Source organism: Solanum verrucosum, unplaced genomic scaffold (assembly GCF_900185275.1).
Source record: "Solanum verrucosum unplaced genomic scaffold, falcon-dt-bn FXZP01000261.1, whole genome shotgun sequence".
Classification (NCBI taxonomy): Eukaryota; Viridiplantae; Streptophyta; class Magnoliopsida; order Solanales; family Solanaceae; genus Solanum; species Solanum verrucosum.
The window spans coordinates 9,511,356-9,525,304 of record NW_026019969.1 but is presented as its reverse complement, the minus strand read 5'-3'; the positions used below and the strand labels follow the sequence as shown (position 1 = coordinate 9,525,304).

Genomic DNA, 13,949 nt, shown 5'->3' with positions numbered 1-13,949 from the left:
ATATCTCAGGTTTGAGCTCTGGTACGGAGCCACTACCCATTTTAATTACCCACTTTTCTTCGCGAATCCGGATTAATCGACATCCAAAGTCCGGATACCGCATGAGAAACCAAAAATACTAGTACTGCCTATCTCAAGATAAGACTTTGGTAATTCACTATAAATTATTGGACGGAATTTGGTGATTTTGTTTATGTCCAAATGCAATACTCAATTTTCTAGTATAATTTCCCTGCAATACCTAGTTTTCCTGTACTTGCAACATGATAATATCTAATGTTAATTGGTATGGAGAAAATCTTGTTGGGAGTGTCATCCAAATTTATAGTGCGCGATTCAAATTTAATCGGTACTCCATTCCGGACTTTGAATAAAATAAAGGAGTAGTACTAGTAAATTTTTTTCTTCTACTATTAGAGATTTTTTTTTAAAAAAAAATGTGTTTTAAATCTTTCAAATGTGGTTCTTAATTGCCATTATACATGAGATTTTTTTTTTTTATGACATGTAAAAGTTGACTTTTACATATTTAAGGCGAACTAGACTACATAGAAAACTTTCTAAACTTAAGGATTTGTCAATAACATTATCCTCACAATATGTAGTTCCCCTTTTTACTTTTATTTGTTATATTTAAATTTTGTATATTTATTAAAATAAATAAATCAATATGACTATTTTATCATATTATTCCGATTAATAGATATTTAGTATTAAATTTTTAAAAAATTATTTAAGAAATAAATAATTAATATTAAACGTACAATATGAAAAATAATAAACATCTTTTCTTATATATATGGAAAATGACGAAGTACAGTAAAACATTATTTTTTAAATAATGAACATGTTACAGAGAAATTTGGCAAATAGTAACTTGCCAAATTTTTGGTAGAATCTGCCTAAACTAATTATTTTGCATTAATATAATAAAATTGCACTTTATTCGTTATTCTGAAAAGGCGTGCAAATGAATCAGTTTTTCTATTTTTTATTTTATTTTTATGGTGGAGAAAATTCACTGTTGTCCTCGCTCTTATGCAATAGCTCGCAAATTACACAAGAGGGGTAATCCGCACTATGCAACCCCAGTATGACGAGCTCGACCTAGAAGACAAGATCCTTACTTTCACTGACAAGGGGTTTCGAACATGAATCAGGGTTCAGGAGTAACAATCTCTCTCATTGACTTTGAGATTTCTTCAAAGAAATTAAGGATTAATTATAGTGTCACTTAATTTGTTGTTTGGTTGAAAAGTCTGAGATAATTTATCTCGGGATTAATAATTAGTACGGAATAAGTTATATCTCCCCTTGGGTGGTATATAATCTAGGATAAAATAAGTAAATAACAAAAATATCTCTTTAAACCTTTTTTATACGTCACTTTTTACATTCATGAAGGACATTTTTGTAAACAAATAAATTGTTCTTAAAATTTATTATTTTGAATACAACAAACCAAACACTTAATAAAAAATAATCTTATCATAACTTATTCAATCATAAATAATCTCATCATAAATTATTCAAACCAAATAACTCCAAAAGTGTTAAATTGTTATTATACTTATAAGTAAGACATAAATATTTAGTACTAATGCTTTAATTAGTATACTCAATCAGATAACAAGATTTTGACTCTTCCCTAAATATATAGTTATATTTACTTATACCATAATATTAACAATTTTTGTAACAGTTACCTCAACTTAAAAAAATCTTTACAAGATTAAGAAAATGATAAGATCTTACCTACGAGGATCAACAATGTCTCAATTAAGAAAATTTAAATTGATTGGCTATATATGATCAATTGGAAGGAGTTTAGTACAGAAGATTGATTATAACTAAAAAAAATGGAGTAATTAATTTTGCATCTCAAGAAGACTGAAGAATAAGGTGAAATTTTTATTAAGATTAGATTTAGGCCATTAGGCACTAGTTAGCTCCAATACTGAACTGCACCTAACTAAAACTAGTACTGTCATCCCTAAGATTAGAACTAGTACTGTCATCCCTAAGATTAGAACTAGTAATGTCATCCCTAAGATTGTGGTGGAGTGATAAGTATTACTCTATTTTTAATCAAAGATCTCGGGTTTGAGCCTTGTGTATGGCGCGAAACCGGATTAGTCGGCCCAGTACCAGACACCAAAGAGAAACAGGGAAAAAAACTAGTACTGCCTATCTTAAGATAAGACTTCGGTAATTCACTATAAATAGTTGGACAGGACTACAATTGATACTGCACAGATAGCCTACATTACTTTCTTGTTGAATATTTGGTATGTAACTTAAAATCCAGGTGATTTTGTATATGTGCAAATGTAATACTCAGTTTTCCAGTATAATTTCCCTGCAATACATACTTTTCCAGTACTTGCAACATGATAATATCTAATGTATAAATCTTTACATTATTAAGTTCCTTCATCTCTAGCTCACATTCTCCATCAATGGAATCGTGCTGCATTGAGCAGTTTCTCGAGGGAAAGACCATTTTCATCACTGGTGCAACGGGCTACCTTGCAAAGAGTAATTTCTCTATCTCTCCCTCCCCCTTACGGTTGAACTAATAGTGCTTTGTGAATAATATTAGTATTGCTACTGCTCCTATTGAAAATTCCTGCAGTTCTCACTGAGAAGATACTCAGAGTCCAACCAAATGTGAAGAAGATGTACTTGATAATAAGAGCTCCAGATTCAAATTCAGCTAAACAACGCTTTAACAACGAGGTATATATATACTACCAAACTACTACTCCTATATGATTGTATGCAGCAGCAGTAGAAATAATAGCAGCTAGCACATTAGACTACATGACCGTAGTCATGCATTACCACATGAGAATTCAAGATTATCAGAGTTCACTGCTCAATATGATGTTATAAGTGCAGGTTATAAAAACTGATCTGTTCGGAGTTCTGAGGGAGAAGTTGGGCGCCAACCTACATGGCTTTATAGAAGACAAAGTTTTCCCAGTTGCAGGGGATATAGATTGTGATAGTTTGGGGATAAATTCGGAGCTGAAAGATGAGATGTGCAGAGAAATAGACATAATTGTAAACTCAGCTGCAACAACTAGATTTAATGAAAGGTACATAAAGAATGAAATTCTTTTTCATAAATTAGAATGAAAAACTTTATTCCATATTTTCGCAGATATGATACTGCAATAAGGACCAATGTATTGGGTGCCATGCATGTTCTCAATTTTTCCAAGCAGTGTTCAAAACTTATGATGCTTCTCCATGTAAGCACAGGTCAGCTCCATCATTTATATAAATGTGTGTTCTCAACCAAATTTCATTATCATGTGACTTCTTTGGGCGTATTAACTTTAGCATAAGGACTGATTCTTTTCAGCCTATGTTTGTGGGGAAAAGGAAGGATTGATACTAGAGAAGCCATTGAACTACGGTGAGACGCTTAATGGAAGCTCTCACTTAGACATAGACATGGAGCAGAAGTTGGTAGAGGAGGCACTAAAGGAACTTCAAGATAGAAATGCCACTGAAAAAGAAGTTAGGCTAGCTATGAGAGTTCTAGGTATTGAGAGGTAAAGCTATTCATAAGATCGATCTATCTCATCAATCAATATGTCCTATTCATTCAAGACAAGTATATATATATAAATGATTCTTCAGGGCAAGGCAACATGGATGGCCAAACACATACTCATTCACAAAATCAATGGGAGAGATGCTTTTGGGACACCTCAAGGAGGATCTCCAACTCATAATTCTACGGCCAACGATTATATTGAGCACCTACAAGGAGCCATTCCCTGGATGGATTGAAGGAATGAAGTAATAATTATATACCATTTAAGCACACAAGGAAATTAAAGAAGAGTAATTCTTACTAGTAAACCAATATAATCTGTTTCTTTCTTTCCACAGAACCGCGGACACGTTCATTGTTGGCTATGGTAAAGGAAAACAGAAACTTGCAATGGGTGGCAGAGAAACCATAACAGATGTGGTATGTGAGTCAGTCATATGTATATATAGTGTACCTTATGTCAGCTGGTATAAATCATTTCATCTAGTTACATTTTGAGTTCCTAAGTATTTACTAATTCCTTAATGCCATCTTGCAATTTTGCCTAGATTCCAGCTGATATGGTCGTAAACTCAGTCATTGCGGCTATGGTAGCCCATCGAAATGCATCTTCCCGTGTAGCTGTTTACCATATTAGCTCGTCTAGGAGGAATCAAATCAAACTTGGTGATTTTATACGAATTGGCGTTGATTACTTCAAGAAGAATCCATGGATTGACGAAAGAGGAAAGGCAGTCAAAGTGAAGAAATTTCACTTACTGGATAGCATGGATAGCCTTCACAAATATATAGCAATCCACTACATGCCATCATTAAAGGTTAGGTTTGCATAGTAAAAGAGGGAATAGGAAGGAGCGATGAATAGAAAAAGAATACAAAAGGTGTTTATGAAGGATCATTTTAACATGTTTCAGATATTAAAGTGGGGAAACTTGATACTTTGCCGACATTTGCAAGTCCAGCACACAAACTTACAAAGAAGGATCAATAAAGCCATTGAACTAGCTGAACTCTACAAACCTTACATGTTCTTCAAAGGAATGTAAGTTTATTATTTGATGTTATGTTTGATATATATACTAGTGGAAACTAATTAATCATTCATGCTTAACACCCATTCATGCTTGATTTATCCCAGTTTCGATGATACGAATGGTGAAATGTTGCGAATGGCAACAAGAGAAAGTAATGCAGATGATACATTCAATTTTGATCCGACAACCATTCAGTGGGATAAATACTTGAAGGAAACTCACATACCCGGATTAGTAAAGTACATTTTCTAAGAAAGTAGAATAATGTGTAGTTATCTACTTCCAAATAAAAACTGCTTAAATTCCATTAATCCGTTCAATAAACTATTTGCAATGTAATAATATACTTCTATATATGTTACTAGCTACTTACTTTATCAGAAGAATATATAGCTATTAGACAACAACAATGTACGTACCAGTGAAAGGGTAGCGGCTCAGCTAATTAGAAAACAAGAAAGAAAATTTGTTGCAATGCATTTATAATCCAACACAATTTATTAGTCCAAATTATTAATTAGGGAGAGATGTGTACATAAGGAAGGATGAACCTTTTCAGAGTGAGAAGAAATGACTTTAAATTGAAGCAGCAGCAGAGTTAACAGCAGAGCCACTTTCTCCATAGTTTTCCCCATATTTCGGCAACACCCACAATGCTATCATACTCAGATTTAGCCATCTCTTTCATGGACTATAATTTTGTAACAGATAACAACCCATCATTCCCTTTTACTTCACAATTTACTTTGGGATCTTCAAATATGGAATCTTGCAAATGCGGTCAAGGAGAAGGGCTTCTTATGACCCTCAATTTCGTCATTTATACCCACCCCTCGTTTGTTTATGAAAGTTATTCATATATACGTTATATAAATGACTCACATGTAATTCTACAGTTACAAAAAGAGCACACATATATTCATGAAAGTGAAAAAAATAGTTTTAAAAGAATATGTGTGAGTATGATCAAATATACCCAAAAGGGTATATGTGAGACATTTGTATAACAATAATCGTTTGATTTGAATTTAAGTTATGCTGAGATTAGTTATACTGAGACTAGTTATCATGGCCTTATGTCTTATTGATTGTTTGGTTTGTTATACTAAAAATAATAACCATTGGATACTTCCTAAAAATAAATGGTTTGATTACAAAAATACCCTCTCTTTTTTAGCTTTTTTGTATATATATATATATATATATATATATATATATATATATTTAGTTATTCATTCTTAAAAACAAATCTCCACCTTATTTAACTTAATTATTTTTATGTATGAATATTCTTTGTGTTCAATTATGTGTCAATTACGGAGGTATCAATACTCCACGCTAAAGAAAATGGAACTCAAGATTTATTTGTATGACAATACCATATGTCCAAGTCCAACAAATGATTATAAACTTCAACACAATTTGTTTGGGGCCGGGGTTGGAAGGGAAGAGGGGACTTGATCAAGCAAACTTGTGTCTTGTGTAAACAAAAGTTGAAACACCCATTTCCCATCTTAATAGTAGTGTATTTATTGGGTGATTGACCTTTTCTTCACAACGAGCTACCTAGCAGAAGCACGAATAGGCAAACTTATTCGTTTTTTGAGACGTAATGAGATATGTAGTCAGTTGAAGAAGCAGAGGAACCAAAAATATCAGCATTTGAAGGGCAGTTTTGTCATTTAATAAGTTTATCCCATGACAAATAATGATGAGATTATTATAGAGGAATAACTTATCCCGGTACTATTTATTATATTAATCCCGGGATAAGCGAGAGGATACAAAGGATGAGGCTGTGAGTGGTGGTGGAAATTAAACGATGGGAATGAGTGATGGAAAACGGAGAGATATATACTAGCTAGAGTGAAAGACAAGTAGCTAGATTAACATCGACATTAATTATGGGAAATAACAAACTTGCACCAAAAGTTTGTCACTGCTTAAACTCAAATTGATTGATTGATTAATATTGGTGTCAAGATTTTTCATTATTTTTTTATGAGATGATGAATATTATATATATATAGGAGAACCCGTAGGTAGGTGTTCATTTTAAACAAGATTAATTAATATAATAAGAGGCTTACCATTTTATGTTTTGCCCATAGAGAATAATTGGCGCCAAACCTTGTTACTGTTGCTCATTTAAATTAAAATTGTCTAATTACATTCTACCATTACTAATTATACTTTAAAGTTAATTATCCTTAATTTAAAGTAGGTGTTTACTGATTTAAGTCCAACTCCTATTAATTAATTGCATGCATTGGATATTGGTACGGTGGGAAATTAGGAGAAGGGACTTTATGTTATACTTCTTTTATAGTTCATATTCAATGAATCGCTGGATATAATAACACACGATTAATCTAGCTATTTTATTTGAGGAATCGATAGATTAACATAATTCCTACATACAATGAACCTAGTTTATAGCCTACACGTCTCCCAAAAATTATGAAAACCAACCTATATATATTTCCTACCACATGTGCCGCCAATTACATAACCGTGAAGAAGTTAGTTAGCCTTTCATTGTAAATTTTCAAATATTATGATTTGGGTACAAAGTTTCAATGTGTTTGATCATAGCTTTTCATAATATATTTTAATAATAAAACATGATTTATACGATGATAAATTCTAAAAATTATCAAAAAATACTCATAATATAATTTTATTATTGTTATAATAAACTAGATAATATATTATTCAAAAATCATAATACGATATCTCAATAAAAACTACCAATAACATACAATTACCGGTTACCATATATTCATTCTTTAATTCTATCTTCCCACAATTTACAAACAATTCCTTCAGAGTGAGCATGCATTTTTTAGATCAGGAGTATTGTATTTATTGAAGGAAAGGGGTAGTTATAGGGATGGCAATGGGGCGGGGTGAGTTTAAGGCTATGCAAGGCGGGAGGGATGCTGGGCGGATTGAAATGGATTTTTTTTAAAACTAATGCAGAACAAAGCGTTTTGTGGCCTGCAGATATATGTGATTTTATGTGGGTTCAAACGTAATTTTAACTTTTTACATGTTATAAGAGTGATAGAACATTATTTATAAAGATAATTTCTTTAAAGCTACTAACATATGCAAAATAATAAATGAAAATTGTTCAATAAAAAAAAATCAATTACTTACATGTTTTTCAATGAACCTCTAAAAAATAATTTTTTCAAGTCATTATCTATTAGATTAAAATAACTTTATTTTATAAATTTTATTTTTAATATTAAACTTAACTTGAAAAAAATAAAATATTAAAAAAATTGTGCATGCGAATTCATGTGGGACGGGTCTATGCAGGGCGGGCACCGCCCAATTGCCATCCCTAGGTAGATAGAATTAGTTGGACTGTGATTATCTCCCTCGTCGAGCTACAGTGCATGAATAGAAATAGTTTTGGATTTTGCAAACTTCTTTAAAAAATGATGATTCAAATAAATATTTTTATCATAATATTCATATTAATTGATATTTAATAGTATTAGGTCTTGAAAAATAAGTTATTAATGATAATGATTAAACATGAAAAAAATAATTATTTTTTCTCAATATGTTACAAATGACAAGTAAAAGTGAAAATCTATTTTTAAATTAGTGGACAAATAAAAATGAACGGAGAAAGTATATACTAATAAATCTATATTGTGAGAAAGAGCATGGAAAAAAGTGAGTCTAAATATTAATGATGGAAAGATATATCCAAATCATTTGGGTAATTACTAATTAGTGTAGTACTTTTTTCTAATATTAAATAAATTAAACAATTTGTGTTTTAAATCTTTCAAAATGTACTTCTTTAAGTGCCAAATTATATGAGAAAAAGGACATGTAAAAACTGAATTTACATGTTTAAGGCAAACTAGATTACATAGACAACTTTCAAAACTTGGATTTGTCAATGATTCTTATATTACCCTCTATGTACTATAATTAGTAATTGATTAATTACTACTAATCAGCATGATATTGGAATAATGGGAGACGGAATTAATGACTTGCCAAAGTTTTGGTAGAATCTGCCTAAACTACTGTTATCCATTGGGCTCTAGATCTGACTTTCTAATGCATTTAAACTGTTTTTCATATGAGATCCAATTGTAATTATTTTGCATTAATAATACATATGTATATTATTTATTATTCTTCAATGCATGCAAAGTCGATTGTTAACAAATTATAAATGAACGAGGGAGAAACAATTGTTACAAGATATATATATTTATATATATATAGTAATACTTTAATTAATATATGCAATCAGAAAACAAGACTTTAGACTCTTCTCCAAAATACTTATATTGCTTATATGATAATATTAATAGATTTCGTAGCAGCTTACCTGAGAGGATCAACAATGTCTCAAGAAAAATTAAATTAGTTGACTATATGATCTATTGGAAAAGAATTTAGTAGAATTATAGAAGAGATTGACTATAACCAAAATAACTAAAAAATTACACTGAAGAATAAAATTCAATAAAGATAAAAAGTAAAATTTTACTAAATAAGTTTAAGGTGTTTTATTAAGACTTAGATTTAGGCCACTAGCTATGCTAGGAGTGCCCCTGGCCTTAAATGCTCATCGAAGGAAGCGTGAAAGTAAGCAAGCACCTCCATTATTGAGTTGCTCGGTGGAGACCATCCGTTATTGGTCCCAAACTTAAACTAGTACTGCCACCCCTAAGGTTGGTGGAGTTATAAATACTCCTCCATCTTTAATTAAAAGTCTCAGGATTTGAGCTCTAGTATGGAGTCACCTTTAATAGTGACCATTTTACCCCACTTTTCATCGCAAATCCAGATTAATCGACCCCCACAGCCCGTACTGGACACCCGATGAGAAATCAAAAAAACTAGTACTGCCTATCTCAAGATATGACTGGTAATTCACTATAAATTATTGGGCAGGACAACAATTACCAACTGCACAGATAGCCTACATTTGTTTATGTGCAAATGCAATACTCAATTTTCCAGTTGCTTATATGAAAAATGACAAGTAAAGTAAAAAAAATTATTTTTAAAATAATGAACAAGTAACAGAGAAATACTAAATGACTTGCCAAACTTTTGGTAGAATCTGCCTAAACTAATTGTTTTGCATTAACAATAAAAATGCACTTTATTCATTATTCTGTAAAGGAGTGCAAAGTCTTGTTGACAAATAAAAATGAATCAGTTTTTAATTTTTTAATGACAAGGAAAATTTACTGCTGCTAGTCTGCTATTCTTTGGGTGCATACAAGATAAAATTCTCGTTTCTATGCAATAGCTCGCAAATCACACAAGAGAGGTAACCCACACTAGGCAAGCCCGGTGTGACGAGCTCGACCCAGAAGACAAACTCCTTGCTTTCGCTGACAAGGGGTTTCGAACATGGAATCAGGAATCAGGATTCAGGAGTTACAATCTCTGTCATTGGCTTCTAGACTTGTTTAAAGGAATTAGAAGTGTTAAATTGTTACTACTTATAAGTAAGACATACATATATAGTACTAATACTTTAATTAATATACTCAATCAGATAACAAGACTTGACTATTCTCTGAACATATACTTATATTGCTTATAAGATAATATTAACAGATTTTGTAACAGTAACCTCAACTTAAAGAATCTTTTCAAGATTAAGAAAATGATAAGATCTTACCTGAGAGGATCAACAATGTCTCAATTAAGAAAATTTAATTTGATTGAGTATATATGATCAATCGGAAGGAATTTAGTACAAAGGAGATTGATTATAACTAAAACAAAATGGAGTAATAAATTTTGCTTCTCAAGAAGACTGAAGAATAAGGTGAAATTTTACTAGATATTTTTTTTTTTGATTTGCACCGGGTGTCCGAGTCTCTTTGAGCCCCGACTAATCCCGGGGGTGCACAGGCCCTCGGCAAGGAGTTTCCCGCAAGTGCACCACGGTTAATTCAGGTTTTACCCAGTCCGATGGCCCTCAGAAATTGTTTGCACCTAGTGGGTTTCGAACTTGAGACCTTGAAAGGGAGCAAACCCCAAGGCTCAAGTCAATTGCCAGCAGGCCAACCCCTGAGGGTTTTTTTACTAGATATATTTCATATGTTTTATTAAGATTTAGATTTAGGCCATTAGGCACTAGCTAGCTCCACTATTGAACCGCACCTAACTAAAACTAGAACTCTCATCCCTAATATTGTGGTGGAGTGATAAGTGTTACTCCATTTTTAATCAAAGATCTCGGGTTTGAGCCTTGTGTATGACGAAAATCCGGATTAGTCGGCCCCAAATTGAGTACCGGACACCAATGAGAAATCGGGAAAAAAACTAGTACTGCCTATCTCAAGATAAGACTTTGGTAATTCACTATAAATAGTTGGACAGGACTACAATTGCTACTGCACAGATAACCTACATTACTTTCTTGTTGAATATTTGGTATGTAACTTAAAATCCAGGTGATTTTGTATATGTGCAAATGTAATACTCAGTTTTCCAGTATAATTTCCCTGCAACACATACTTTTCCAGTACTTGCAGCACGATAATATCTAATGTATATATATTTACATTATTAATTTCCTTCATCTCTAGCTCACATTCTCCATCAATGGAATCGTGCTGCATTGAGCAGTTTCTCGAGGGAAAGACCATTTTCATCACTGGTGCAACGGGCTACCTTGCAAAGAGTAATTTCTCTATCTCTCCCTCCCCCTTACGGTTGAACTAATAGTGCTTTGTGAATAATATTAGTATTGCTACTGCTCCAATTGTAAATTCGTGCAGTTCTCACTGAGAAGATACTCAGAGTCCAACCAAATGTGAAGAAGCTCTACTTGCTAATAAGAGCTCCAGATTCAAATTCAGTTAGACAACGCTTTAACAACGAGGTATATATATACTACCAGACTACTACTCCTATATGATTGTATGCAGCAGCAGTAGAAATAATAGCAGCTAGCACATTAGACTACACGTCCGTAGTCATGCATTACCACATGAGAATTCAAGATTATCACAGTTCACTGCTCAATATGATGTTTTAAGTGCAGGTTATAAAAACTGATCCGTTCGGAGTTCTGAGGGAGAAGTTGGGTGCCAACCTACATAGCTTTATAGAAGACAAAGTTTTCCCAGTTGCAGGGGATATAGCTTGTAATAGTATGGGGATAAATTCTGAGCTGAAAGATGAGATGTGCAGAGAAATAGACATAATTGTAAACTCAGCTGCAACAACTAGATTTGATGAAAGGTACATAAAGAATGAAATTCTTTTTCTTAAATTGGAACGAAAAAGTTTATTCCATATTTTTTCAGATGTGATACTGCAACAAGGACCAATGTATTGGGTGCCATGAATGTTCTCAAATTTTCCAAGCAATGTTCAAAACTTATGATGCTTCTCCATGTAAGCACAGGTCAGCTCCATCATATATATATGTGTGTGTTTAACCAAATTTCATTATCATGCAACTTCTTTGGGCGTATTAACTTTAGCATAAGGACTGGTTCTTTTCAGCCTATGTTTGTGGGGAAAAGGAAGAATTGATACTAGAGAAGCCATTGAACTACGGTGAGATGCTTAATGGAAGCTCTCACTTAGACATAGACGTGGAGCAAAAGTTGGTAGAGAAGGCACTAAAGGACCTTCAAGATAGAAATGCCACTGAAAAAGAAGTTACACTAGCTATGAGAGTTCTAGGTATTGAGAGGTAAAACGATTCATAAAATCAATCTATCTCATCAACCAATATGTCCTATTCATTCAAGACAAGTATATATATATATATATATATATATGATTCTTCAGGGCAAGGCTACATGGATGGCCAAACACATACTCATTCACAAAATCAATGGGAGAGATGCTTTTGGGACACCTCAAGGAGGATCTCCAACTCATAATTCTACGGCCAACAATTATATTGAGCACCTACAAGGAGCCATTCCCTGGATGGATTGAAGGAATGAGGTAATAATTATAAACCATTTGAGCACACAAGGAAATTAAAGAAGAGTAATTCTTATTAGTAAACCAATATAATATGTTTCTTCCTTCCCACAGAACCATGGACACGTTCATTGTTGGCTATGGTAAGGGAAAACAGAAACTTGCAATGGGTGGCAGAGAAACCATAACAGATGTGGTATGTGAGTCAGTCATATGTATATATAGTGTACCTTATGCCAGCTGGTATAAATCAGTTCATCTACTTACATTTTGAGTTCCTAAGTATTTACTAATTCCTTAATGCCATCTTGCAATTTTGCCTAGATGATATGGTCGTAAACTCAGTCATTGCGGCTATGGTAGCCCATCGAAATCCATCTTCCCGTATAGATGTTTACCATATTAGCTCGTCTAGGAGGAATCAAATTAAAATTGATGATTTTATACGAATTGGCGTTGATTACTTCAAGAAGAATCCACGGATTGACAAAAGAGGAAAGCCAGTCAAAGTGAAGAAATTTCACTTACTGGTTAGCATGGATAGCCTTCACATATACATAGCAATCCACTACATGCCATCATTAAAGGTTAGTTTTGCATAGTAAAAGAGAGAAAGATCCCGATAGGCAGGAGCGATGAATAGAAAAAGAATACAAAGGTGTTTATGAATGTTGACATACACTTCAGCATTGATGGCCTACCACTAGCTAAGTTTATCATTTTAACATGTTTCAGATATTAAAGTGGGCAAACTTCATACTTTGCCAACATTTGCAAATCCATCACACAAACTTACAAAGAAGGATCAATCATACCATTCGACTAGCTGAACTCTACAAGCCTTACGCGTTCTTCAAAGGAATGTGAGTTTATAATTTGATGCCCCTTCCTTCCTTCCTCTTAATTCTATGTTAATATTGATTTAGACACCTGGATGTAACGTTTGATATACTATACTAGTGGAAACTAATTAATCAAACTTAAAAGTTTTTCCAAATTGATACTCTTAACACCCATTCATGCTTGATTTATCCCAGTTTCGATGATACGAATGGTGAAATGTTGCGAATGGCAACAAGAGAAAGTAATGCAGATGATACATTCAATTTTGATCCGACAACCATTCAGTGGGATAAATACTTGAAGGAAACTCACATACCCGGATTAGTAAAGTACATTTTCTAAGAAAGCAGAATTATTTGAATAAAGGAAGTTCCCTACCTCCAAATAAAAACTTGTGTTGCTGCTTAAATTCCATTATGTTGTTTTTTAATCAGTTCAATAAACTATTCGGATTAATATGTAATATTATTGAAGGAATAATTTTATGTTACTTTCTTTATCAGAAGAATATATAGCTAATTAGAATACAACAACAACAACATACCCGGTGAAAG

General features: G+C 32.8%; 2 protein-coding genes across 3 annotated transcripts; both read left to right on the top strand.

Moving 5' to 3' along the window:
- The first annotated feature begins 2,190 nt into the window (after positions 1-2,190).
- LOC125816342 (probable fatty acyl-CoA reductase 4) lies at positions 2,191-4,141 on the top strand. 2 transcript variants are annotated; one of them, XM_049495935.1, is made up of 8 exons: positions 2,191-2,288; positions 2,444-2,538; positions 2,636-2,739; positions 2,902-3,101; positions 3,167-3,267; positions 3,371-3,563; positions 3,652-3,813; positions 3,907-4,141. In XM_049495935.1, the coding sequence occupies exons 2-8, from the start codon at positions 2,460-2,462 to the stop codon at positions 4,064-4,066; spliced, it is 999 nt and encodes a 332-aa protein (XP_049351892.1). In that variant the 5' UTR covers positions 2,191-2,288; positions 2,444-2,459; the 3' UTR covers positions 4,067-4,141. The 2 variants fall into 2 exon arrangements, with proteins under 2 accessions (XP_049351892.1, XP_049351893.1); XM_049495936.1 differs by having other exon boundaries at positions 2,267-2,308.
- A 6,877-nt stretch (positions 4,142-11,018) lies between these two features.
- Positions 11,019-13,795, top strand: LOC125816332 (fatty acyl-CoA reductase 3-like). Its single transcript, XM_049495923.1, has 11 exons — positions 11,019-11,060; positions 11,196-11,290; positions 11,388-11,491; positions 11,654-11,853; positions 11,919-12,019; positions 12,121-12,313; positions 12,412-12,573; positions 12,667-12,752; positions 12,877-13,139; positions 13,288-13,415; positions 13,590-13,795. The coding sequence occupies exons 2-11, from the start codon at positions 11,212-11,214 to the stop codon at positions 13,735-13,737; spliced, it is 1,464 nt and encodes a 487-aa protein (XP_049351880.1). The 5' UTR covers positions 11,019-11,060; positions 11,196-11,211; the 3' UTR covers positions 13,738-13,795.
- Positions 13,796-13,949: the final 154 nt, after the last annotated feature.

Excerpts from the sequence above, each read along its gene's own strand:
- LOC125816342 (XM_049495935.1), top strand. The coding sequence starts at position 2,460 with ATGGAATCGTGCTGCATTGAGCAGTTTCTCGAGGGAAAGACCATTTTC. Across the intron at positions 2,740-2,901 it reads AACAACGCTTTAACAACGAG|GTTATAAAAACTGATCTGTT; the intron begins GTATATATATAC and ends TTATAAGTGCAG. Across the intron at positions 3,814-3,906 it reads GGATGGATTGAAGGAATGAA|AACCGCGGACACGTTCATTG; the intron begins GTAATAATTATA and ends TTCTTTCCACAG.
- LOC125816332 (XM_049495923.1), top strand. The coding sequence starts at position 11,212 with ATGGAATCGTGCTGCATTGAGCAGTTTCTCGAGGGAAAGACCATTTTC. Across the intron at positions 11,291-11,387 it reads AACGGGCTACCTTGCAAAGA|TTCTCACTGAGAAGATACTC; the intron begins GTAATTTCTCTA and ends AAATTCGTGCAG. Across the intron at positions 12,753-12,876 it reads AACCATAACAGATGTGGTAT|ATGATATGGTCGTAAACTCA; the intron begins GTGAGTCAGTCA and ends AATTTTGCCTAG.